The 27,674-nt window shown below is 41.7% G+C and overlaps 1 protein-coding gene and 1 long non-coding RNA gene across 2 annotated transcripts in view; one reads left to right on the top strand and one right to left on the bottom strand.

The window, feature by feature from the left end:
• Nucleotides 1–25,413, bottom strand: part of LOC132867647 (uncharacterized) — a 36,057-nt gene extending 10,644 nt beyond the window's left edge. Inside the window, exons 1-3 of the mRNA XM_060900620.1 lie at nucleotides 25,254–25,413; nucleotides 21,796–22,173; nucleotides 21,284–21,542 (exon numbers count right to left, since the gene is read on the bottom strand). Of these exons, the coding sequence (XP_060756603.1) occupies nucleotides 21,284–21,542; nucleotides 21,796–22,173; nucleotides 25,254–25,413 (797 nt within the window). The remainder of the gene's footprint in view (nucleotides 1–21,283; nucleotides 21,543–21,795; nucleotides 22,174–25,253) is intronic.
• LOC132868030 (uncharacterized) lies at nucleotides 7,293–10,488 on the top strand. Its single transcript, XR_009650794.1, has 3 exons — nucleotides 7,293–7,357; nucleotides 7,648–7,758; nucleotides 10,339–10,488. It is a non-coding gene; the product is annotated as an uncharacterized LOC132868030 (long non-coding RNA).
• Nucleotides 25,414–27,674: the final 2,261 nt, after the last annotated feature.

Raw genomic sequence — 27,674 nt, 5'->3', positions numbered from 1 at the left:
TCCTGGATTCTTTCCCCCCATTCTGTCTCTCATAGTTGAAGTGGACCTATGATGAAAATTACAGGCCTCTCTCATCTTTTTAAGTTGGAGAACTTGCACAATTGGTGGCTGAGTAAATACTTTTTTGCCCCACTGTATTTATTGAGGAAAATGATCCAATATTACATATCTGTGAGTGGCAAAAGTATGTGAACCTCTAGGATTAGCAGTTAATTTGAAGGTGAAATTAGAGTCAGGTGTTTTAAATCAATGGAATGACAATCAGGTGTGAGTGGGCACCCTGTTTTATTTAAAGAACAGGGATCTATCAAAGTATGATCTTCACAACACATGTATGTGGAAGTGTATCATGGCACGAACAGAGGAGATTCCTGAGGACCTCAGAAAAAGCGTTGTTGATGCTCATCAGGCTGGAAAAGGTTACAAAACCACTTCTAAAGAATTTGGACTCCACCAATCCACAGAGCAAGGCATGTAATAGTCGGCGAGGTCACAAAGGACCCCAGGGTAACTTCTAAGCAACTGAAGGCCTCTCTCACGTTGGCTAATGTTAATGTTCATGAGCCCACCATCAGGAGAACACTGAACAACAATAGTGTGCATGGCAGGGTTGCAAGGAGAAAGCCAATGCTCTCCAAAAAGAACATTGCTGCTCATGTGCAGTTTGCTAAAGATCACGTGGACAAGCCAGAATGCTATTGGAAACATGTTTTGTGGATGGATGAGACCAAAATAGAACTTTTTGGTTTAAATGAAAAGCATTATGGTTGGAGAAAAGAAAATGCTACATTCCAGCATAAGAACCTTATCCCATCTGTGAAACATGGTGGTGGTGGTATCATGGTTTGGACCTGTTTTGCTGCATCTGGGCCAGGACGGCTTGCCATCATTGATGGAACAATGAATTCTGAATTATACCAGCGAATTCTAAAGGAAAATGTCAGGACATCTGTCCATGAACTGAATCTCAAGAGAAGGTGGGTCATGCAGCAAGACAACGACCCTAAGCACACAAGTCATTCTACCAAAGAATGGTTAAAGAAGAATAAAGTTAATGTTTTGGAATGGCCAAGTCAAAGTCCTGACCTTAATCCAATGGAAATGTTGTGGAAGGACCTGAAGCGAGCAGTTCATGTGAGGAAACCCACCAACATCCCAGAGTTGAAGCTGTTCTGTGCGGAGGAACAGGCTAAAATTCCTCCAAGCCGGTGTGCAGGACTGATCAACAGTTACTGGAAACGTTTAGTTGCAGTTATTGCTGCACAAGGGGGTCACACCAGATATTGAAAGCAGAGGTTCACATACTTTTGCCACTCACAGATATGTAATATTGGATCATTTTCCTCAATAAATAAATGACCAAGTATAATATTTTTTGTCTCATTTGTTTAACTGGGTTCTCTTTATCTACTTTTAGGACTTGTGTGAAAATCTGATGATGTTTTAGGTCATATTTATGCAGAAATATAGAAAATTCTAAAGGATTCACAAACTTTCAAGCACCACTGTCAATATAAATTTATACCATAAACTCTTCAGCTCAATCCCAAATAATGATTTATTTTGTTTATTTTTTAAAACCTTATGAATTAAATAAAAAAACAGTGGGCATATCTCGATATCTGCAATACTAAAATTATTTTTTTGGGACTGTAGGGGATCACTGGGTGCCCCCCCCCCCCCCCCCCAAATCCACGCCAGTCTTAAGTCTCATGTGTCTCTTTACACTTTTTCAAAAGCTAAAGTTCAGAAGCAGTGATGTTTCTATTTCTTCTGACGCTCCTTCAACACACACAATTCTATTTGAAAATATTCTTTTAGCTTTTTATGATTTTACTGCCATCAAAAACAATGATGCTTCCAAATGAAGCAAAACACGACATAAAGATGACATAAAGATGACTCCTCATTAAATGTTTTTATCTTAGTATTACCTCTGGGGAAAAGAAACTGACATAATCCTCCCATGATGATAGAAATGGTTCCATCAGCACAGGGTAAACTGTGTGAAATGTAGTCCAGCTCCGTGAGGCTCAGTGTTTTCTGATGTACAGCAGGAGTCGTGTGTTTACTTTTTAAAGAACCTGCTGTTGTGTTCTCTGTCTGTGTGTAATGTGTTTTTGTGTTGCACTCACACTGACTCTGTTCATTATGTGAATGGAAAGGTGGGTTCTATTTGGGCAAAAGAGTAACGAAATGTAAACCATGATCTTGATCCTAACAGCGCACTGAGAGCTCTGGACCTGAGCAATTACAATGATGTTAATAATCAGATCAGATCAGAATCTAATGTTGACTAATATGATCCAGTATAATGTGTTTGTGGAAGTGTATAATCCAATAACTGAGCGTACACACTGCAACATCAATCAGCAAACAATTACAACTCTGAACAATAATTCTGTCGAAGAGTGATACGTAACCAAACGTAACCCATCGTAGGCTTCTAGGCTAATTACGCGCTTACACTGTAAATGCTTGACATGTATTGCAAATAAAATAAGAGTGTTTTCCTGGCCAATGGTAAGGGTAGGGTTGACAGGTAGCCTATGAGGGGCCTCAAAAAACCCAGTAGCCCCTGGGCCACGGGTGTTGATAAAGCGCCCCTGATTATTGGAATGTCGATATGAATGTTATCAGCTAAAATAGTACTTGCTTGCTATAGCTAGCTGCTCACATGGTTAATGCAGCATAAATACTAAAAATCAGTCTGCATGAGCCTTAACCCCAAAGCCCTTTATTCACAGATTGCTCTGTAAATATATTATCAACAAAATACTGCTCACCTCCTTCTGCTACAACTGGGAGGGGGTTGAGGGAGGGTTTCCTAATCCTGAGGCTGCATCTGGGCATGTTGAGATCAGACCTCAGGAGTGAACAAGCTAGTTATTAGCATGCATCTTCACCTAGCTGGCGCACTAGCTGTCTAGTGGACTTAAAAATTCACTGAGCTCTTTGCAGAACAAAATTACATTCATTACTCGTCTCATTTTCAGTGGCAATAATGGTAACCTATGAAATATTTAAATAAAACGACACTGCACTGTAAATTAAGTTGTTAGCTTGATCATCCAATCAGTGGTTAAGCCACAGTAATAATCTCCTATAGCATTAACATGAGCACGTTGGGTTAATAGCCACTAAAGGAAGGTCAGTGAATAAATGTAATGAGCAGCATCTTCATCTCTTCTTCAGGAACAACTTCACACACTCACTGAGCTCACGGACTCGGTCATGAGAACTAAAAGCTGTTACTGAAGAGAAAAAAAAGATGCTGCACAATCTGGCTACAAGACCACAAGAGTGTTAAACCATTAGAGGAAGAAAGACAGAGGCCTCATGCAATATTTTCCCTTCACACACACACACACACACACACACACACACACACACACACACACACACACACACACACACACACACACACTTGTCTCCAATTCTTACAGAACATTCAGTTTGAATACCTGCTCATAGAAGGGTTTCTTCCACTTACTATTTTCTAATATGTCAGTATAATAATAATTATATTCATAAAGATTTATGTTTATTATTATTTTATAAATGATGGTTTCATGTGCTCTCATGTCTGTGTTACCCCCCCCCCCCCCCCCCCCCCCCATGGTATCATCTAATGTTTGGTGGAGGAGGAACAACAGTGTGCACAGCTTCATCAAAATACTGTTAATTTAAAATATAAAATGGTTTGGATTTTTGACACCACAGACTTTAGAAATGAGATGAATTTTACTTGTGCCAGCGTCCCCATGAGTCCCAGAATCCAGCTAACAGAGGAGGAGGTCCGGAGCTGCCTTGGACAGATTAAACCTCCCAAAGCACCAGGTCCGAATGGGCCATGTGGCCGTGTTTTAAAGCGATGTTCCATCTAAAGGGTGTTTTAACAAGACTGTTTCAGTTCTTATTAAAAACACAGACAGTGCCAGACACTTACAGACTGTCAGTAATAAGACCACTGCCTAAAAAGTCAGGAGCTAAGGCTGGGCTCACACTACAGGATAATCCGGCTGAGTTTGGGTCCGATTTGCCCCTTCTGATAATCACGGGGGCGTTCCTGAATCGAAGCTGGTCAGAAGTGATTATCTGCCTGAATAACTCTGCAGTCTGAGGGGTTTACAGACATAATCTTAAGGTCACGACCAAATCAGAGGCTCCCTGATTTAGAATCGTAAATATCAAATGTTTAATATTTACAATTAAAAATCGTGTAGTGTGAAAGGATCAGGGATGAAACATTGAGCAGAAAGTTAGCTGACCAGGAAGCGTCATGTTTATCACAGCAGCTCCAAGGCAGTGGAAGGTCGGAGGATCTATAAAAATAACATTTCTAATGACCTTGGGTTTCACTCTCCCCTCCAGCCGTGTGCACAACAACGTGAGCTTGTAGCAGCAGCTTGCACTGGCTCACCTCCAGCTCACACTGCAAAAAGGGCGTGTTTCTTCACACAGCGTTTCTTCCCAAGTGTCATTGTTGTTCCCAGTGAGGAGAGCACGCGCTGCACTCTTATATTTCTGTTTTGCTCCACCTTTGTTTTTTGTTCAGCCGCTCCAATGCTTCAAACTTTTCAGGGTGAGTTTCTGTGGGACCCCAAGTCCCCGGAATCGGCATTCTGAAATCTCTCAGTGACAGCACAAGTTCATGGCAGCCTTCAAACATGGCCGCCATGGACTACAACTCCCAAGCACCACAGCGCCCTCCCTCTCCCGAGTACTGACTGGGAGTACACCTGTTCTCAATCCAACTCCCTATATAAGCACGCCAAACACGCCAGCACTTTGAGAAGTATCGTTCTGTGTCCCTGCACCTGATCATACGCAGCCATTTGTCGTTTTGCCCTGACTCTAGTTATTCTGACCCTCACTATGTTTATTACTGACTCTGAGACTGTTGTTTACCTGTGACGCTCCATTTGTACATCGACTGACCCTTGGCACGAACCTGACTCTGATTCTCGTCTTACGATTTGGATTTGTTCATCAGTTTGCGACGCACCCGCTCTCCCCTGCAATTTTGTCTGTAATTGCCTGCACTGTGACAAAAACGTTCAGTATAATCACCAGGTGTGTGTTCCTGCTTCTCGATTGAATCACCTGGTGTGTGGGTTCTTGTGATTAAAACCTTAAAAATTGGTTAAATCTGTCGTTATGTCTGTGGTGTCCCATGCTTTAAAAATCAGTTAAGAGTTGAAAATGCTCTAAAGTGGGCCAGGCCGAAAGAACTGAATGATTTTCATCCTGTGGCCCGAAACCTCAATACTGGCCGTATGTATGGAAAGTGTTTTCAGCCATCATCTCATTTCATCTCTTACAGAGGGTTTGAACCCACTACAGTTTGGTTATAAGCCACGGAGAGGGACAGAGGACACCACCCAGACTCTGGTTAACATGGTTACCAGCCAGCTGCAGCAGCCTGAGGCTTAAGCAAAGATCTGAGTTCTTGATTTTAGTGCAGATTTTAACATCATGCAGACTCACTTGTTCTTGCAGAGGCTTCTGGATTTGGGGATAAATGGGGGACTGTCAGCTCAGCGCCAGAATCAACATCTGACCTCGAGTCTGATCTACGCTTCTGGACTACGCTTCCTAGAGCACACTACAGCCGCCCCAGACTGCAACGCTCATCATCTCACACACACACACACGGGACTTCTGATCCTGCACACCTGCTCTGAGTTTACTCGATGATTATCCTATGCATAAAATTCTTAGTTAATGGATGTTTCTTTATCTCAGTGATTTTGTCGATGCTTTTTGCAGTGTGTGTTGAAAGTGTTGATTTCAGTCATCAGCTCACAGTGATTAGACACTCAGTGTTATGTCTCTGTCTGTACTGTGTTTTAATTTACTACATGACTTTTAACTCCATCAAAAAATATTTCATAAAGAAGCAAAATTACGGCATAAAGATTGTTAACACTTTTGTCTTTTTATTCTCTCTCTCTCTCTCTCTCTCAGGACCTGAGCAATTACAATGATGTTAATAATCAGATCAGATCAGAATCTAATGTTGACTAATATGATCCAGTATTTATCATTTTATATCCTTACATTTCTTTGAGGGGCGGCACGGTGGTGTAGTGGTTAGCGCTGTCGCCTCACAGCAAGATGGTCCGGGTTCGAGCCCCGGGGCCGGCGAGGGCCTTTCTGTGCGGAGTTTGCATGTTCTCCCCGTGTCCGCGTGGGTTTCCTCCGGGTGCTCCGGTTTCCCCCACAGTCCAAAGACATGCAGGTTAGGTTAACTGGTGACTCTAAATTGAGCGTAGGTGTGAGTGTGAATGGTTGTCTGTGTCTATGTGTCAGCCCTGTGATGACCTGGCGACTTGTCCAGGGTGAACCCCGCGTTTCGCCCGTAGTCAGCTCGGATAGGCTCCAGCTTGCCTGCGACCCTGTAGAACAGGATAAAGCGGCTAGAGATAATGAGATGAGATGAGAATCTGTGTTTTCCAGGAACCAGAAATGTGCTGCTGCAGTCAACTAAGATTGGATGTGATGGAAAACAAGGTGTGTGTGTGTGTGTGTTAGCTGTAGTTAACAATATAACTGTATCAGATCAGCAATTAGAATGTTTTACTCCCCTTAGAGAAATTAAATTACTTTCATTAATCTCCGCATCAAAATCCTCAACTTGTGCTTCTAAAAATAATAAATTATTCTCTCACGATTGGCTATGTACCCAAATCCTTTACACTAGCAGTTATCAAACCCCTGATTAAAAAACCTGACCTTGATCCCTGTCAGCTGTCCAATTATCGGCCGATATCAAACCTCCCCTTTATCTCCAAGATCCTAGAAAAAGCTGTGGCACAGCAGTTATGCTCATATTTACATAGGAATAACATCCATGAAATGTATCAGTCAGGATTTAGACCTCATCACAGCACAGAGACAGCTCTGGTTAAAGTAGTAAACGACCTACTGTTGGCGTCTGATCAGGGCTGTGTCTCGCTGCTTGTGTTGCTTGACCTTAGTGCAGCATTTGATACCATTGATCATTCCATTCTTCTGGATAGACTAGAAAATGTTGTGGGAGTTAAGGGAACGGCCCTCTCCTGGCTCAGCTCTTATTTAACTGATCGCTATCAGGATGTTGATGTACAGCGCCCTCCACAATTATTGGCACCCCTCATTATGATATGTTCTTAGGCTTTAATTGAGTCTCAGTATTTAGTCTCACGTGTAGATTTTTCGCTGCTAACACGTGTTGATAATCTGTTCTATGATTTACTGCAGTATTTAACACACACAGTATTGTTCCTTACGTTCCTCAAGCTCCTGATGAAGAAACGTTGAAGAAGGAGGAAGTAACTTACGCGTCTGTCCAAATCAAACCAACAACCAAAGGGTAAAAAAAACACAGCATACAGTGGATATAAAAATACAGTTTAATGTGTCATGGGAAACTGATCTTTAATTGAGAGGGCGGGGCCATATGATGATATAAATCAATATTTGTGTTGCAGTTTGTGTACAAACCTGGAGATCATGTTACATATTGTGTCTCAGAAATGTCTTTGAGAGTGGCGATACGATATTTTTGTCATTTCACCCAGCTCTAACTGAGTAATATAGAATTGTAAAGACATACATTATGTTTGTTCTCTCTCTCTCTCTCTCTCTCTCTCTCTCTCTAAGGTCTCAGGTCACAGCACAGCTAAACCAAGTTCCTCAGTCTGATGAAGTGTTAGATGAAGGAGGAGTGACTTATGCATCTGTGGGCATCAAACCCAAAGGATCACCCAAACAGTAAGCATGAAAATCAAATATTTCCACTAATTAATTGGTTCAGAAGTACCATGCATGGGCGCCGCCAGGGGGGGAAAGGTTAGAACAATTCTAGGGGCCCAGCACTGCCATGGGGCCCTTTAAGGGGCTGATAATATGCTTTTAATGATTTTAATAAGACTTTTGAAATAACAACAATGCAATATTCCATCTGGTAAAATGAGCTAATTGAACAAAGTTGTCTATTTGTTGAGTTCTTCAACATATTGTCATTTAACCCTCCCCCATTTGCGAAATGGTACGGTCCAGTTCTGGTAGAAGCGCGATGCGTTAAATCTGTGTGCTGATCAGTGCAACGCTACTTGCTGCTGTGTCGCGGTGCAGCAGCCAGCCAGCCAGCAGTGGAGTGCGTACAGTCTATGATCGCTAAATATGAAGAGTGGCTGTCAAAAACGTAAAGAAAGGCAGCTGAAAGCTGAGAGGGACCGGAGAGGCAGGCGACTGGTCACTCAGTTTTTCCCAAAGAAAGGTAGCTATCGCTCACATGTGTGTTCAAAATATTAGCGAATGGTAAATGAACAGTATGAACGTGGTTGGATTAGCCTATCAAGAGAACACTTTTACAGTTTGTACAGTGACATTTTTTCCATTTTAATAACTGAACTGACTTGTGTGATAAACAAGATGAAATATTACATTATGCTGGTGCTAATAACTAGTGCTAATAACCAGTTTCATAACTAATGGGGTGCCCTAAATATGCACAGATTCAGCCTCAGGGGGGCCTCCGCCCTACCAAACCACTGAACCCCCCTTTGGAGAAGGAGGTAAGCAGCAATACAACCCATAAATGCTTTAGGATTGAAGTTTTTCATGAGCGAGCGCCATATACAGTTTGCTAGATTAAAGTGTTGCTAACAGTTTGCTAGATTAAAGTGTTGCTTAGCAGTCACATCACACATTTCACTACCAATTGTCCTAGCACAAGAAGGCATGTGGCAAAATCTTGAATTTTCATTTGTGATTGTAAATGCACCAGAATTAGTCACTGACCAGTTTTCATCTAGTCCCTGGTAGGTTAATACATAAAATGTAATAACAAAGTCACAAACTCAAGGTCCATGGGCTATCAAAAGTCAAATAATGACAATAGTGCAATTGTGACGAGGGTGGGCAAAGTTGGGGGGCCCAAAATTCTAATATTTCATGGGGCCCAAAATTTCTGGCGGCCATGTGATGTAAACAGAGGCAGATTAAATCGACACTAAAGGAGAATTGTAAAAACAGTGTGCGTTATCTGTGTTCATCCACTAATTAGCAAATAAATATGAAATAAAACACACTGTGTTGGGCTTTTATAGCAAGTTGATCAATAATGGCATGTTTTATTCCTCTTATTTTCCAATTATGACAATTTTTCTTTATTAAAGAACATGTTGTACTTTTCATTCGTTTATAATTACAACCCCAATTCCAAAAAAGTTGGGACACTGTGTAAACTATAAATAAAAACAGAATGTGAAGATTTGCAAATCATGGAAACCGGATATTTCATTGAAAATGGTACAAAGAAAACATATCAAATAGTGAAACTGAGAAATGTTATTGTTTTTTGAAAAATATCTGATCATTTTAAATTTGATGTCAGCAACATGTTTCAGAAAAGTTGGGACAGGGGCGTGTTTACCGCTTTCGTGCATCACCTCTACTTTTAACAACATTGTAAAATGTTTGGGGTCTGAAGAGACCAATTACTGTTGTTTTGAAAGAGAAATTTTGTCCCATTCTCGCCTGATATACAATTTCAGTTGCTCAACAGTTCGGGGTCTCCTTTGTTGTATGTTGCACTTCATATTGCACCAAATGTTTTAAATGGGAGACAGGTCTGGACTGCAGCAGACCAGTTTAGCACCCAGACTCTTTTACTACAGAGCCATGCAGTTTTCATATGTGCAGAAAGCGGTTTGGCATTGTCTTGCTGAAAGAAGGAAGGCATTCCCTGAAATGCCTGAAATTGGCCACAGAATCTTTCACAGAGTGGTGAACCCCTCCCCATCTTTACTTCTGAGAGACTCTGCTTCTCTGGGATGCTCTTTTTATACCCAATCATCTTACCAATTATGTTGGTAAGAAGATCGGGTATGAAATCATCATGTTGCCAATTAACCTAATTCGTTTTTTTTTCATCATTACACAACTTTTCAGTCTTTTGTTTCCCCTGTCCCAACTTTTCTGAAACATGTTGCTGACATCAAATTCAAAATGAGCAGATATTCAGTTTCACCATTTAAAATGTTTTCTTTGTACTGTTTTCAGTGAAATATAGGGTTTCCGTGATTTGCAAATCTCCACATTCTGTTTTTATTTATGTTTTACACAGTGTCCCAACTTTTTTGGAATTGGGGTTGTACTATTAATGCTCTTGATCATCTGTGAAACAAGTCACTTCCTGTTCACACTTATGTTATCACAGCTATAAATCGTACCAGCATCTCTTATCTTTAAATGTAAATGCGTCAGTGACAAACCACACAGTGTCGAGTCAAAGCAGTCTAACATGCCGAATCTGTAGCTGATAAACAGGACGGTGTGTAATTTCAGGCGAGTCCACACTGAGCAGCAGGAGGACGATTCTGTGATCTACAGCGCTGTGAAAAAGGCCTGATGATGTTTCCACACCTCATTCACCCACAGTGCAGATGAGTTTTATTTACTTATCATCATAAGACCTGGGATTTTTCCCCCCAAGCATGAAACTCATTATGATTTAAGACGTGCTAATATCATAAGAAGTGTCAGTGTATTTACTGTAAACATGCAGTTTGGAAGAAAATTGAAATTAATTTGTTTTCTACACATTCCTGTGATTTCTTTTTATTTTAATTTGTTTTTAAGTAAACAGGCTCCATTTTCTTCTTTGGATGCTTTCAGGCAGGTTTAGTTTCGTGTGTGTGTGTGTGTGTGTGTGTGTGTGTGTGTGTGTGTGTGTGTGTGTGTGTGTGTGCAGGCCCGCCGACAGGGGGGGACAAACGGGTATGTTGTCCCGGGCCCAGGAATGGGGGGGCCCAGAACTGGGCTCTCATGAAGTTGCGATTAAATTATTTTATTTCATTTCAAAATGTGTTGATCTGGGGGAGAAATGTGCTATATTTGCATTCAATAAATTATTTCTAGATCTTTTGCCTTTATTGTCTTTGAAAAAGGCGTCAAGAACCCCCTACCACCCCTAATGCAAAAATGGTTTGGTCTGACTCTTTGATTAAGGGGAAAAAAAAGACATCGTTCAATCATAGTGCTTCGACAATCAGCGTGCGTGCCATTTGCCAACATGCACAAGTCAGGAGCACAGAAAAGAAAAGAAAAGAGAAAAAGAGAGGAAGAAACCAAGAGACTCAGGAGCTCACTGCATAAATATTTTAAAAAAGATTGGGATGATGCAGCAGGTACTAGCAAAGGCAGTGGGGCAGCTGAGCCAGGTAAGACACAGCCAACTTTTTCCAGCCCCGTAAAGTAACCCCAACCAAGGCACGCGCGGCACGCAATTCATGTTACAAACGAGGGGAGAGCAAGTCACACTGAACACCATATCAAACGCACAGGGCACTGAATCATTTCATAACCACAACGGCTTAATAACATTGTGTTTCATATACTGTATCTGATTGAGGCTAAGAATATTCACATTAGCCCACAATCATATCCCGCCGTTTCTCGAGCGGTGTGTTCTTCTCTGCTTTTCACACTGGACAGTACGCACGCACAGTATACTATGTTCACCCCCAGCCCTCCCCGAAATCCCCCGTCCATCGCTGCTCCTTCAAGAGCACCCCAATCGCGTGATTATAGTAGACTATCCACGAGTTTAGGAATACCTTTTTGAATACCTGTCATTTAAGGGTTGGAGTGAGTAGAGACTGGGATAAGAGAGGTGGGTGTGTGTGTGGGTTGGCCCGGGGGGGGTGTTAGTGGGGGCCCATTCAGAGCATTTTGTCCCAGGCCCAGCCAAAGTTGTCAGCGGCCCTGTGTGTGTGTGTGTGTGTGTGTGTGTGTGTGTGTTAAAGTCATGTGACCGACTAATGCTCAAGTGCAACTTGTGTGACCACGCCCACTTACAACAAGCACTTACTGTATAAAGGACAAGGCGATCCTTTTACAGAAAAGTAAATGTATAAGATGTGTGTAACCGGCTACTTTCAGTGCAACAACCATGGATACATCATGAAGACACGCCCATCTGTGTGATTCATACAGAGAGCCCTTACCCTGTGTGATTTTGTTCACAATCACTACAGACGTCCTCCGACAACATTACTGAAGTCCTGAAAACTAATCCCGTCTGAATTCGGCTTTAGAACCAAAACTGTCACATTCTGATGTTGATGGTTACCATTTAACACATGGAGTTTTTAATGATATAAAATCCCGGCACTGCCAAGCTGCCACTTGAACAAGTTCTTTAAACTTCATCTACTCGGCTCAACTGTAACTCGCTTTGGATAAAAGTGTTTGCGAAAGAAGGAAATTTATTGGTTGTTTTTTCCCCCTTGCAGTAAGATATTTTTAGCATCATAAATATTTAGATGAGCCTTTTTCTGTCCAAGGTAACATATATGCTGTGTAAAGTTTTTGCGCATGCTGCAGGTCATTAGTTTTCTTCCGATTTTTAAGCTGTTATTGATCTTTAGATTTTCTAACTTTATTAATTAACACAGTAGCAGTGATGATAATGATCATTCCCCCTGCTATGTTCATGTATTTACCTGCTATGGTTTGAATAAATGTAGATAAAGTTTTTCTTTCTTCGGTCTTACAACAGATCCTCGAGTTTTATTTTTTGAACATTAATGTATCGAGTTTGACTGTAATAGCAGAGTGTATGTTCACGTCAGGCAGCTGAAAATATGATTTGACACCCACCCCCCACCCCCCTGCGCCCAAAAAAAAAAAAAAAAATAATAATAAATTGCTACAAAAGGTTTCTCAAGGGGTATTTATTTATTTTTGCAGTATCAGGTGGACTGTGGGGGAAACCGGAGCACCCGGAGGAAACCCACACAGACAGAACATGCAAACTCCACACAGAAAGGCTCTTGTCAGCCACTGGGCTCGAACCCAGAACCTTCTTGCTGTGAGACGACAGTTCTAAACACTACACTACCGTGCTGCCCTAAACATCCTATATAGATTTTTGTGTATATTTATACATCCTGTTAATACACACATACAAAATGATGATGCATATTTATTAACTATTTAACAAAAAGTGAAGAGCTGCTTATTAGGTTGGATTTCACTCAATAATTTGCCTGCAATTCTTCTTGAACAAAGAAAGAATACAGAAAAACGTGTCTAAAGCTCTGTCTAAGGCCACGGCCCTGGAGTGAGATCATCTTGTTAAATCATCCTGAATGCTGTGTATGATGATACTGTACAGCTGTTTACAAGGAGCTCATTTATTCTTATTTATCCATGAATACTTTTCCAAAATGTTCCACCCAACCCTTTATTGGACCTGCCTGATCCATCCTGATGCCCTACTTCTGGCTGAGGTTTTCATCCTTCACTCCTGTGGAGGACGGCCCGTTATGGACAGTCTCAAGGCACACTGAGAAGACGGCTCTGGACACTTAGTTTTGTTATGATGCCTGAGGACTACAATCACCAGGATAACTTTAGGACTGCAGTTGTGGTTAGTTTTGCACTCAAGTCTCCATCAATAACTTCAGCAAAATAGACTTCATGTTAAACTATAATACATTTCCTGGTTGGACTTTGTGACCGTACAGGACACAGTTGTAGAAGTGAGTTATTTATAAATCACCCAGATGAGGATGGGTTCCCTTTTGAATCTGGTTCCTCTCAATGTTTCCTCCTCATGTTGTCTGAAGGAGTTGTTGGTTTTTTTTGCTACTGTCACCTCAGGTTTGATCATTAGGGATAAATTTATAAATTCATAGATTTAAAATCTATATGTTTCTGTAAAGCTGCTTTGCGACAATGTCTATTGTTAAAACTGCGATACAAATAAAATTGACTTATCTTAAGTCTCATGTGTCTCTTTGTACTTTTTGACATGACATAAAGATGACTCCTCATTAAATGTTTTTATCTTAGTATTACCTCTGAGAAAAAGAAACTGACATAATCCTCCCATGATGATAGAAATGGTTCCATCAGCACAGGGTAAACTGTGTGAAATGTAGTCCAGCTCCGTGAGGCTCAGTGTTTTCTGATGTACAGCAGGAGTCGTGTGTTTACTTTTTAAAGAACCTGCTGTTGTGTTCTCTGTCTGTGTGTAATGTGTTTTTGTGTTGCACTCACACTGACTCTGTTCATTATGTGAATGGAAAGGTGGGTTCTATTTGGGCAAAAGAGTAACGAAATGTAAACCATGATCTTGATCCTAACAGCGCACTGAGAGCTCAGGACCTGAGCAATTACAATGATGTTAATAATCAGATCAGATCAGAATCTAATGTTGACTAATATGATCCAGTATAATGTGTTTGTGGAAGTGTATAATCCAATAACTGAGCGTACACACTGCAACATCAATCAGCAAACAATTACAACTCTGAACAATAATTCTGTCGAAGAGTGAGATGATGTTTCCTACCAGACAGCGTGAGCAGAATCAGAGCCGAGAGCAGCATCTTCATCTCTTCTTCAGGAACAACTTCACACACTCACTGTTGGGTCTGTGTTTATACTGAGCTCACTGACTCGGTTGTACTATGTGAGAACTAAAAGCTGTTCCTGGAAGAAAAAAGAAGACGCCCAACACAACAAGAGTGTTAAACCATGAAAGGAAGCAAGACGGAAACCTCATGCAATTTTTTCTCTTCTCTCACACACACACACACACACACACACACACACACACACACACACACACACACACACACACACACACACAGTGTTTGTCCACATTCTGTTTGAACACCTGCTCAAAGAAGGGTTTCTTCCACTTATTACTTTCTACCATTTCAGAATAATAAAGTTAGAATAAGAAGAACAGAATAAACATTATTTTCAGAAAGATTGTTTGGTATTATTATTATTTTATATATGGTGGTTGATGGAGGAGTGGCTGGCCACTTTAGGTGTGGCTGGAGACTTCATTTCCAGCACCGTGTGAGTGGCAGCCAGTTTCAGCAGCTCTTACTTTTCTGACTATTTTTTGTTTCTTTTGATCGTCTTTAGTCGTACCTTTCTTAGTATTTAATCTTACTCGTTTGCATACTAGTATGGATGTGCTTTTCGGTGAGACTACTTTTGTGTTTTTTACTAGTTTTGAGACTTTTTAAAACAATATCAGGAGAGCCATTCAGTCACGGCTCGATTGTTTACACCCACAATCAGCTGATGGCATTGCACAGCATGAGGATACTCCCCGAGGAGAGACACAAGGTCCCCGTGGAAATAAGGAGGAGAACAAGGAAATGCAGAGCTGGAGTTAAGCGCCGTGAGAGGAAAAGACGGTATAAACCATCCATACTGTCTGTTATTTTGGGGAACGTAAGATCACTCCATAATAAGATGGAAGAGCTCAGAGCGCTGACCAGGCTGCAGAGGGAGTATCGGGAGAGCAGCATCATGTGCCTCACAGAGACCTGGCTGAATGAACTCACTCCAGTTTCACTTTTCACTCTGGATGGTTTTCAACTCGTGAGAGCGGACAGGAGAGCGAAGAGGGCCTTCAGATCTTGGGACAAAGAGGAACTGAGGAGAGTGCAGAAGGAGCTCACGAGGGAGATGAGAAAGAGCAAGGAGTGCTATAGGAGGAAGCTGGAGGAGCGCCTGCAACAGAATAACACACGAGAGGTGTGGAGGGGCCTGAAAACCATCTCTGGTCACAGCAAAGACAGTGGGAGGGGCCCTGAATCTGGGGACCTGGAATGTGCAAACAAACTGAACCTGTTTTTCAACAGGTTTGATTCTGCCCCCACTCCCTCCCCCACCCACTTGACCCCAGACCAGTCGCTTGACTTGGCCAGAATTGCAGCAGTAGAGCGGCTGTTCTTTTCTGTGCACTCACACACACACTCACAGCTACAGGAAATTAATAGCTAGCCAGTTAACCTACTGCATGTCTTTGGACTGTGGGGGAAACCGGAGCACCCGGAGGAAACCCACACAGACACGGGGAGAAAACATGCAAACTCCACACAGAAAGGCCCTCGCCGGCCACGGGGCTCAAACCCAGGACCTTCTTGCTGTGAGGCGACAGCGCTAACCACTACACCACCGTGCCACCCCTAAAGAGAGATAGAGATGGTAAAAGTCTCTGATCTCAGCCACTTCCTGATACCAAGGTGATGAAAATTTCTCGCTGGTAAGTTATCACAAAATTATTGTTTCCGAAATAGTTATTAATAGCCAGACAGTAATAGTTATTAATGCACCTTTTAGTTCGCTTTTAGGTGATTATTAAGACCATTACGTTGTCAACATTACCAAGATCTTAATGTCGCTTCCTCTGATCGGCTGATGCAAGTGTGCAGTCAACTTCTGATCAACATTAACATTTCACCAAGCAGTTATTATTTTGAAATCTCTAAAGAATATGGCAATACCTGATCACATTTACTCTGAGGAAGAAGACGACAGTGATGGTGAACCTTCTTTGGGTTTAGGCTGGGGTTACTTTACTTCATTTCTCTCGTTTAACTGTTGAGCACATGAGACACTCAAGACGATAGCTTGGTAGCTAGCTCGGTCATCGTGTACATCTGATGATGATGATTATGAGGATTATTATTATTATTATTATTATATTTTCTTGCAATTTGCAAAAATCCAAATAACTTGAGTTGCTTGAAGACTGATCTGTTTGACTCATGTTGGCGCATTATTGATTATTTTACTGCACTGGGAGCAAGTGGGACCTTACCCGTGTCATGCCTTGCGTGCTAGCCTTTTGTGGAGCATTAGCATTAGCATTTGGTTTACTTGTGAATTTGGTGGTTATAGTTTTGTGATCATGTAGTATGTCACTATGGATTTTAAAAAAGAAGTTAATTTACACTGAACTGTCAATAAATTATAGATTTTATTGCTCAGATGTGATGAATTTTATATTTCAGGTGGTTGTTGGTCAGGTGTTTGCTCTGCGATCCACAGACTTGCATCTTGGGCTTGGCAGAGACTCAGAAACGTTTTCAACCATCCAGGTTTCTCCCTCAACACTGACTATTTATTTTAAATAATGAAAATACAGAGTAACACAGCTGGAGTGTTATAAACAGTGTGTATAACCAAGCAGAGTGTATAACACTGTAATAACTGCTGTGGGAAGCAGATTTACTCTACACATCTTACAGAATAATAATAATAATAATAATAATAATAATATTGGGGCGGCACGGTGGTGTAGTGGTTAGCGCTGTCACCTCACAGCAAGAAGGTCCGGGTTCAAACCCCGTGGCCAGCGAGGGCCTTTCTGTGCGGAGTTTGCATGTTCTCCCCGTGTCCGCGTGGATAAAGCGGCTACAGATAATGAGATGAGATGTCTTCAAGAGTATGTCTTTTGCTTTTCTGAGTTCAGTCAATTTGGTGGGAAGGATTAGAATAATATAAATTTGTTAAAAAAAAAATTCCAGTTCATGTTCAATTGTTTGTTCTTTGTTCTTTTTATCTGTGGAAAATGAACTGATTTTGCCTCTCAGTACTGCCTTAGCTGTTTCCCAGAGGACTGTGGGTGATGTGTCTGGAGAATCATTCATTTCTAGAACAGATGCCCACTCTCTCTGGAGGTACCTGTTAAAAATTGGGTCCTTTTATAAAGATATGTTGAAGCGCCATCTAGAGGTTGTTTTTCTAAAGTGTTCGTGATGTAAATCAAAACTAATTGGGGGCGTGGTCTGAGATGATAATTGGATGAATTTGTGTGTTAGAAATCTCATCTCATTCATCTCATTATCTCTAGCCGCTTTATCCTTCTACAGGGTCGCAGGCAAGCTGGAGCCTATCCCAGCTGACTACGGGCGAAAGGCGGGGTTCACCCTGGACAAGTCGCCAGGTCATCACAGGGCTGACACATAGACACAGACAACCATTCACACTCACACCTACGCTCAATTTAGAGTCACCAGTTAACCTAACCTGCATGTCTTTGGACTGTGGGGGAAACCGGAGCACCCGGAGGAAACCCACGCGGACACGGGGAGAACATGCAAACTCCACACAGAAAGGCCCTCGCCGGCCACGGGGCTCGAACCCAGGACCTTCTTGCTGTGAGGCGACAGCGCTAACCACTACACCACCGTGCCGCCCTGTGTTAGAAATATTAGGCATAATGGAATTACTTGTAAAGAAGAAATCAATCCTAGAAAGAGATTTGTGTACAGATGAGAAGAATGTGTCCTCCTTTGCTGATGGGTTTTGGAGTCTCCAGCTATCACTAAGACCAAAATCATTCATCTATTGTTGGATTATTTAGTGGAGTTCCAGGATCTTTTATTTTCTGTAGTGTTGGATCGATCAGTTACTGGGTGTAAGAGTGTATTAAAGTCTCCCCCTGTTATCAATGTGGTGGATGAGAAATCAAGTAGTGATGAAAAGAAGTTATGGAAAATGTTGGATCGTCGTTGTTTGGACCAAACACACTGGCTATTGTTATCTCATTATTATTGACTGAACCATGGATTAGAACATATCACCCTTCTGGGTCAATAATACTTGAATTATAAATGAATGGTATGTTTTTATTTATTAATATAGAGATGCCTTGGGGCAGCACGGTGGTGTAGTGGTTAGCGCTGTCGCCTCACAGCAAGAAGGTCCTGGGTTCGAGCCCTGTGGCCGGCGAGGGCCTTTCTGTGCAGAGTTTGCATGTTCTCCCCGTGTCTGCGTGGGTTTCCTCCGGGTGCTCCGGTTTCCCCCACAGTCCAAAGACATGCAGGTTAGGTTAACTGGTGACTCTAAATTGAGCGTAGGTGTGAATGTGAGTGTGAATGGTTGTCTGTGTCTATGTGTCGGCCCTGTGATGACCTGGCGACTTGTCCAGGGTGAACCCCGCCTTTCGCCCGTAGTCAGCTGGGATAGGCTCCAGCTCGCCTGTGACCCTGTAGGACAGGATAAAGCGGCTACAGATAATGAGATGAGATGCCTTGGGGTTTTGTTTGTTTTTTTTAAATCACAGAAAGCAGAGTAGACTTGAGTGTACACTGAGGATTTTATTCATTTTGTGTTGTCGGATTGTAAAAGCTGTGTCTCTGGTAACAGACAAATATGTGCTTTGAGATGAGTAAGATGGTTTAATATCTTTGTTCTCTTTGCCTGTGAGTTACACCACGGGGCTCCAGCTAACGAATCTGACTGACATTAGGATCCAGAAACATTTTCTACTTCTAATTCTTTTCCACTTCATCAGGGGACTTGCAGGATCGGACTGCAGGTCAAACAATTATTAATATCAGTCAGAAAAATGACAGAAAGTCTCCACATAGTCAATATACAGCTTCAGTAGAGCTTCAGTCTCCAGCCACTAGAGGGCAGTATTAATCAATTTATAGCGAAGGAGCAATTGAAATCCACTCTAACTTTCAGAAATGAGCAGTCTATCATCACACCGAAACATTTATAGCAGAGCCCCAGACTGAAAAGAAATGCATCGACCTGATTTTTGATGGCTTTTGTGACTGTACGATGTACATATGATCGTGTCCCACCACAGGGACAGCTGTGAAAGTGCAAGGCAGCGTATCTCAACACGACAATTTGTATCTTTATTTCCATAAAAGAGAAGAGCTTTTATCCAGCACTTATTTCTAATTTGCTTTTTAAAAAATAATGTAAGATTATTTACGAACACATTTTACAGAAAATATTCACGACAGTTTCATATAAAAGAGTTAAAACAGTTTTATTAGTCCACTCGCTTGTTGGACAGTTGACAGTTTGTGTCGTGTAAGGGTGATAGACGGATGTAAGTGCAGGAAGAGTTTTAGTGAAAACACCCTCGTGAACAGATCCAAAACTGAGACAAAGGCAGAGTTGAAAACCAGGCAGTGGTGGAGTGAGGCACAGACAGGATATCAGAGGGATACAATACTCACAGTCCAAAAACACAAACAGGGTCAAAACCAGAAAAGCGATACAGAATGCAAGGCTTGGTAACATTAGACACAGGGTACAGAGTGTACACTTCACAAAGTCTGTGTGTTACTGAGAGTCCTTCTACATATGTGCTGTGATTGTGCTCTAATCAGGAACAGGTGCAGGGTGATTAGTCCTAATGGCATGCACACATGTTGTAGTCTGTGGCTTTATGCTCATATTATTCTATTCAGGTTGATTTTGTGCCCTCGCAAATATTTTGCTCAGGAGTTTGGCTTTTAGGCACCGACTAAATATCTATATAATATGAATTTCCAAGATCAGACTAAAGACTCAAGGAATCAGTTTAATAAATAATCAGTTTATTCAGCCAAGCCTGAGCAAACATTAACAATAAACATAGAAAGCCCACATCATTAATGTGACACATGAGCTTAAGGTTCCTAAAACCTCAGGTAAATATGACCAAGAGTACCTTTACTGTTCTTATTCTTATTTACCACCACTGTTATTTTGTAGAAAAGATTTTATAACTCCAGAAGTCACACTTAAAAAAAAAAGTTCCATATTGCATAGTATCCTGCACATTGTTATATATCACCATGGTTTAAAAAAAAACATGATTCACGCAGAAGAGCAAATTCATTCACTAATTTGATAAAACAAAAAGCAAAAAAGCAGGAAAAACTATGACATTAACTTCAAGATACAAACAGATTAAAATAATTGTTAATATGGTGAAGGTTTCTGTGAGGAAGTGCTGATGTAACATTGATGGAAGCAGTCTCCAGGATCAGCACTTTAAAGCTGTAATTTTAGATTTTCTGGCATCTTTAAGACCGACTTCTTCTTTCATACAAAATAATGAACACATCACTGTGGTGTAAGAGGAATAAAACACACGCGGGACATGCTGTTATTGGAAAATAATCAACTTCAGGTGGTTACAGTAACTCTGCTTCATCACACCACCCTGTCAATCTGTATTTGACTATAACACACACACACACACACACACACACACACCGAAGTCTGGGATGAAGTAAGTGAGGTGTGAAAGTGTGATCAGTTGATGGTGAATGTATTGTACTGTACTGTGGTGTAGATGCCTGAATCGTCCTCCTTCAGCTCCTCACATCTGCAATCACACACACACACACACACACACACACACACACACACATTTCAGAGACACAAATTACACACTGATAAGAATGTAACACTTTTAAAGATTTTACAGATTGTACTAGGTGGAAATATGTAGAGTTTTACCTCCTGATGTAAATCACAGCTCCTACGATGACTGAGACGATGAAAATCACTCCAACTGACACCGAGACAATGATCCAGATTAACCACTGATCAGGATTTTCACCTGTTAAACACAACAGTATTTAACATTTATTGAATATTAAACTGAACACAAGTCACTTCATTTCCTTCAGGAATCATTCGAGATGTTCAGGAATGTTGTGAGCAGATGGACCCACCCTCGACGTGAAGGCTGATCGTTTCAGATTCTGAGGCCTCGTTGGTTTTCCAAGTGCAGGTGTAATTCCCAGAATCCCTCACGGTTAGAGCAGGAAAGTGAAGAACGGGTCCTGATTCAGGTAAGAGCTCGTTGTTCTTAGACCACATGAACTGTGAGGAACTGTGTGTACACGTCACATCACACATCAGATTTAACGAGTCTCCTTGTTTAAGGGTCCCGTTTCCACTGAGCCTGATTAGTGACACCTTTAAATCTTTTCCAGAGAGCAGGAAAGACTCCACGTCAGTGAATCAGGATTTCTCTCACTGATAAAAATGTTTTACTGAATAATAAACATCAGCTACATGAGATTTCTTGATAAAAATTAAAGCTGGAGTTAAATTTACTTTCACTGTTCAAAAGAGAAAGATTTCCACAAAATGATTTAATGTATTCCTATAGGTGAGGAAAGTCAATTATACAGATCATGAATCATTTGGATTTTTATTTTAATCATTAAAATTTACCTGCAACTTGTAGAGTCGCTCCAGGAAAACCTGTCCATCTGTCATCAGGATTAGCAGTTATAAATCTGAATCTGTACTTTCCAGAATAACTGAACTGTAGATTGTGGATTAATAAAGTGCAGTTTGATTTGTCGTCTCCAGCGTACTCAAAGTCTGAGTTGGTGTTTGATGAGCTGTCATAAACATACGGAGGGTTTACACACGTGCCTGTGTTTGAGTTCATCGAGCACCAAAGCTTTTTCCTCAACTGAATATTGGGATTTGATGTTGGATCATAATAATAACTGCAGGGAATGGAGACACTGAATCCTCTCACAGCACAGATCGGATTATCAGGATATTTCACAGACCAACGACTTTTGTCCTGAGTGAGAACACCTGTGTAGAGAAATAAATGCAGATTAAAAGACATTGATGAAGTTTTGCTGATGGATTGTTTTATATGTTGTGTGTTCATCAGATATTTCTCATTACTGCACTGAACACAATACACCTTTATATCTGTACAAGGCCGTAGTCAGAGGGGGTCAGGTGGGTTTTCCGAATCCCCCACACCATGTGAAAGTCAAAAGTTAATTAGTGGACAAGTTTCTTTCCTTCTTAATGCATTAGAGATCAAACAGTAAATAATAAAAATACAGTAAATAGCCCGATTGCACAACTGCAGTAATCCATATTATGTCAAGAACCACTCAAGTAAATAAAGAGAAACAATATCCATCATTACTTTAAAATATGGGCGGCATGGTGGTGCACTGACAGTTCCATCATTCTGTCGCTAAACGAACAGCTGATCACACCGAGGTGCTCGCTGAGCGCCGATATTTATTAGTTTGGTCCTGCGTTTCCTTTCCTTCGTATATAACATTACGTCTTTTCTTCTCACTTTCTGTTACTGTAGTCGCTCTTTCACATTTCATTCGCACACTCACGTCCTCCATTTTTCTCTCCTGTTTCAAATTTGTATCCCTCAATGCCTTGTGCGAACGGGGAAAGCCCACCACGTGATGCATGATGTAGTATATTGAATTGGGTCATGGTGAAGCAGGAAAAAATAGCGGAGAATTTACAGCCACATGGCCCCAAATTCATTAATTGTTCTATTTTTAAAAAGCTAATAAAATTGGAATTCTGTGATTCAAATTCAGTAGCTTTTGGTCACTAAACAAAAATAATTGGGTGTTGGGAAAAATTATTTTTATGGCCTACACTTGAAAAACCTGAAAGTCAGTCTACCTTTAAACTGACTTATCTTACAGGGGCGGATCCAGGAAATTGTGAAGGGGGGGCGGCATCAACCCAGTAAGGCTGGGGGTCTGGGGGCCGCCAGAGGCCCACGGAAGCTCTACAATTTTTAAATACCCAGAGATGCATTTTGAGCTTCAGAGACATGTTGTAAATGAAACCTCTTAAATAAAATTACCATCTCAAAAATATGTTTTAAAACTCAGAACTTTCAAAACATTTTATTTGTCACTGAAAATGATATTGTCAGATTTGCAGGCAGGGGCGCTGCTGGAAATTTTGGGCCCTATGAAAGAATATAATATTCCAACCCCCCCCCAAAAAAAAAAGAAAAAGAAAAAAAACTTAGTTTATCCAGAGGAAGTATTTTTAGTGTAATTTTCTAACACACACACACACACACACACACACACACACACACATGAATTCAAAAGTCTGAGTTTGTCAAACACCAGTACCGACCCACTGGATCTGAACACCTCGACTGAACTGATCACAGAAGACACAGACCTTGTTTATCCCCTGATTTTACTTTACACCACTAGGTGTCAGTATTTATGCCTTATGGCAGTGGTCCCCAAACTTTCCTGCTGGGCCCCTCTGTGGTAGATAAGAAAATGTTTGGCCCCCCCCCGACAAAAAGAGAGGAGAAAAAAAAAAGATAAACAGGACACACATACACATATTTTGTTTTCAGACTCCATTGCAGTTTATTAATACAAACCTCAACCTTTTTTGAACGAATAAAAGTAAACTGCCATAAACTACAGGTTGCAATATAATTATTTTAAGGATAACTGTTTTCAAGCACTTTAACTGTGTAACAGGTTTCTTTTTTTAATATTCAACATTGTTATCAATGCAGTTTTCAAACATTGCCTCTCTGCAAAAATGGGTTTTAAAACATGACCAACTCCCTGAGAAGAGAAAAACAAAAACCTAAAGATTTGTTGTGCAAAAATGACACCTTTAATCCTCACATCTTTTCAGTGACTGGTGTGGGCCTGCTTCATGCTGCAGATCTTCTCAAATCTGGGTTGCAGTTTTGAGATTGCCACTCTGAGTTCATTTTCAATGTCCAGCTTTGATCTGTATTTTGTCTTGATTGAGGCCACAGCAGAAAAACCTCTCACATAGGTAGGATGTGGCAAAAGGAAGAAGTATGGCCAGGGCTCTCTTACCTAGCAGTGGGTAATCTTTCTCCACTCCAATCCAAAATGCATCCAGTGTCTTTGACTGAAACTGCAGCCTCATTGTTGAATCAGAGGTGACATCAATGAACTGTTCCTCCTCTGATGTGCTGGAGTCGGCAGGTGGTGTTGCACTGAAGGGGTCACGGATCCAGTCATATTCTTTGGGATCCTGCATCAGGAAATATTTCTGGAAATGGTTCTGAAGGGCAGAGATGTGTGCTTTCATGCATGGGATCACTGTGTTCTGCAGTTTGTTGTCTTCAATGAATGATTTCAGGTTCTCAAATGAGTCCACATTTCCAACCTTCACTCGCTGCAGCCACATCTCAAGTTTTCTGGTGAATGATGTGATTTTATCTGCCAGATGTGGGAGGTGTGTATTTGTGCCCTGCAACTGCAAATTCACTTCATTGAGTTTCAGAAACATGTCACTGAGGTATGCAAGTTTCATGAGGAACTTGTTACAGTAAAATTTGTGGGCAAGATCATTGCCCTCCTCCTTCAAAAAGATGCGGATTTCATCTCGCAGTTCAAAGACCCTGGACAGCACCTGCCCACGTGACAGCCATCGGGACTCGCTGTGAAACAGAACAGCTGTGTGGTCGGAGCCCATTTCCTCGCACAGTGCCAAAAAAATCCGGGCTTTAACAGGTTGTGTTTTGATGTAGTTGACGGTGGCAATAACGTCGGTCATTACATCATTCAGCTCGGGACTCAGCTGTTTAGATGCCAGTGCTTCGCGGTGTATCATGCAGTGCGTCCACTGCACATTGGGGGAGACGCGCTTGATGAGCGCTTGCAGCCCTGCCCGTTTCCCAGCCATAGCCTGTGCCCCGTCAGTGCAGATCCCCACACAGTCCTCCCATTTCAGGTTGGCCTCTTTCAAGTAAGAGTCAATGATTTTAAACAGTTCTTCTGCTGTGGCTCTGCCAGTAACTTTTTTGCAGAAAAGCAATTCCTCCCTCATGTCATCTCCATCTATGAATCTGACGTAAGTAATTAATAAACAGTCTTTGTTACTGTCAGTGGCTTCATCCATCTGAAGAGAAAAGCGGCTGTCACGCACTTTGTCATTAAGCTGCTCCTCTATGTCCTTTGACATGTCATAAATGCGCCTGCCGATGGTGTTGTTGGACAGAGGAATAGTCCTTAGTTTGCTGGCTGCAGTGTCATCAACCATAGTTGATACCATGTCCATAGCACAGGGAAGTACTAATTCCTCCGCTATTGTGTGCGGCTTTTTACACTGTGCCACTCGGTAGGCAACTTTATATGAGGCGAGTTGAGCATTTGCCGGCACGGATGCAGCTTTAGTAAATAGGGACTGTTGAGCACGGCAGTTTACGAGTTTTTGTCTGAAAAACTCAACTGGCTTGTCTTTGTGCTCTGGATGTTTTGTCTCCAAGTGGCGTCTTAGCTTGTTCGGCTTCAAGCTGTCACAAGCTAGCACTTTAAGACAGACAACACACTGCAGTCTCTCCTCATTACCCACCGTTGTACAGGTGAAGCCAAAGACAAGATATGTATCGTCATATTTTCTCGTCTTTGCCTTGGAATGAACTTGCTTTGGAAGCACATTTAACGATGCTTTATCTTCTGATTTGCGTTTATGTGGGAGCCCCGCGCCCCCTGCCAAAAACTTCTCCATGTTATGCTAGCAGTGTAATTTATTCATTCATTCATTCCATCCGCGCCCCCCCCACAATGGCTCTGCGCCCCCCCCGGGGGGCACGCCCCCCACTTTGGGAACCACTGCCTTATGGGCTTTGTTGTGCGTAATTCAGGATCCGTCATATAATCGTACTAATACAGTGTTAGTGAGAACTGTGTGTATGTGTTACTAACGTTTGGATGGAATGAGCTGCATGCTTGGTTAGTAACTGTCATGGTCCTACCTGTGGTTTTCCTCTCTTCAGGTAACATTTCCACTCCTCTCCACTCAGTATTACTGCCACGCCCGCATACTCCTCCTCTTATTAACTTTCAGTAGCTGTCATTGGCTGTTGCCTATCACCTGCTCCTCCTCTGTGGGTATTTAATCAGCAGTCCTCCCAAGCTTCAGTGTCAGATCATCTTCAAGGCATCGACTCCGTCAACTCTTCAGTCCTGGTAACCTGACCCTGCATTTCTGTCCCTAATCTTGCTACCTGATCTGTGACTCTGTGTTCCAGCCTGTTCCCTACTCCTGCCTGTTGTGCTGTCCTGTCTGTCTGCTGAGGGACTGCTTGCTGGGAGACTGCCTGAAACTAGTGTTGCCACCTGTCCCGGTTTTTCCTGATTGTCCCGGATTTTCATGGTCTGTCCCGGAAAAAAAAAATAATAAAAATCCGGGACACTGAATGTCCTGGTTTTTTGTACATGATGGGCAAAATGTGTATTTCAACTTGTGAGCCAGCTGAGAACCAGTTTGCTTTTCCATAGCTCGCCGTGCTAAGCGGAGCCACGTCATTACGTCGCTGAATACGTAATTACGTTGCTGTATACGTCACTTACGTCACTGTATACGTTAGTTACGGCACTACGTTTACATAAACCTTGGCACGAATATCAAAGCAAAAACAACACGGAAGAAGCAGCAACAACAACAACAACAATAATAATAATAATAATAATAACAATAATGGATGACTTCGCGTTTGTACAGCTGCTGCTTCTCGGTGCTTAAAAATGGCGATCTTTTGCGGTCTTGTTATTGTTGTTGGTCTTAACAACTCCGCCCCCCCGCTGACGTAAGCAGTTCTTTCCTCTGGCCCAGCAGAGAGCTGGTGCAAGCCTGGAATCGGTTTTTCTGGCCCCAGAGCCAGTTCTTTTTCAGTGGAAACAGAAAACCCGGTTCCAAACTAAGCACTGGCCCCAAACCAGCCCTGGAACTGCTTTGGTGGAAAAGGGGCAATGGAGGATGCTTGGACTGATAAAAGAAACAGACTCTCTGTTGCAATGGTGAAGGCTGAGCTTCAAGTCAGGCTAAACTTTCAGTTGTCCTGTACTGAGTTCAAGACATTCATTGAAAATCAGCCAGGACTCATAGCAGCAGCAAAGAAAAACACCAAATATAAATGGAAGATTAGGTAAGGTTTTGGTGAATTAAATGAAATAGTGTAGTGTAGTACATACTCCTGTCTGTACTGTATGTGCCCGGTTATATCAGTTACATGTCCTCCTATGTATTTGTTTAGCCAAGAGCAGCAGAGGCACAGGCAAGCACAAGCAAAGCACACACCACACTCTAAGCAATCAGGTAAGCTGTTTGACACTACACCTTACACTGTTACATTCAGGTATTTAGATACAATGAAAAATTAGATTATTTTTATTCCACATAAGCAAACAAACAGAACTTAATTATGTATTCCCCTTTTACCTGTGCCCACTACTGCCCCCAGGTGTCCACAACCAAAAACTGTTGGAAATAAACCAAAATAATGAAGACCTGCTATATTA

Source organism: Neoarius graeffei, chromosome 19 (assembly GCF_027579695.1).
Source record: "Neoarius graeffei isolate fNeoGra1 chromosome 19, fNeoGra1.pri, whole genome shotgun sequence".
In the NCBI taxonomy this organism is placed as follows: Eukaryota; Metazoa; Chordata; class Actinopteri; order Siluriformes; family Ariidae; genus Neoarius; species Neoarius graeffei.
This window is presented reverse-complemented; position numbering and strand designations above follow the sequence as displayed.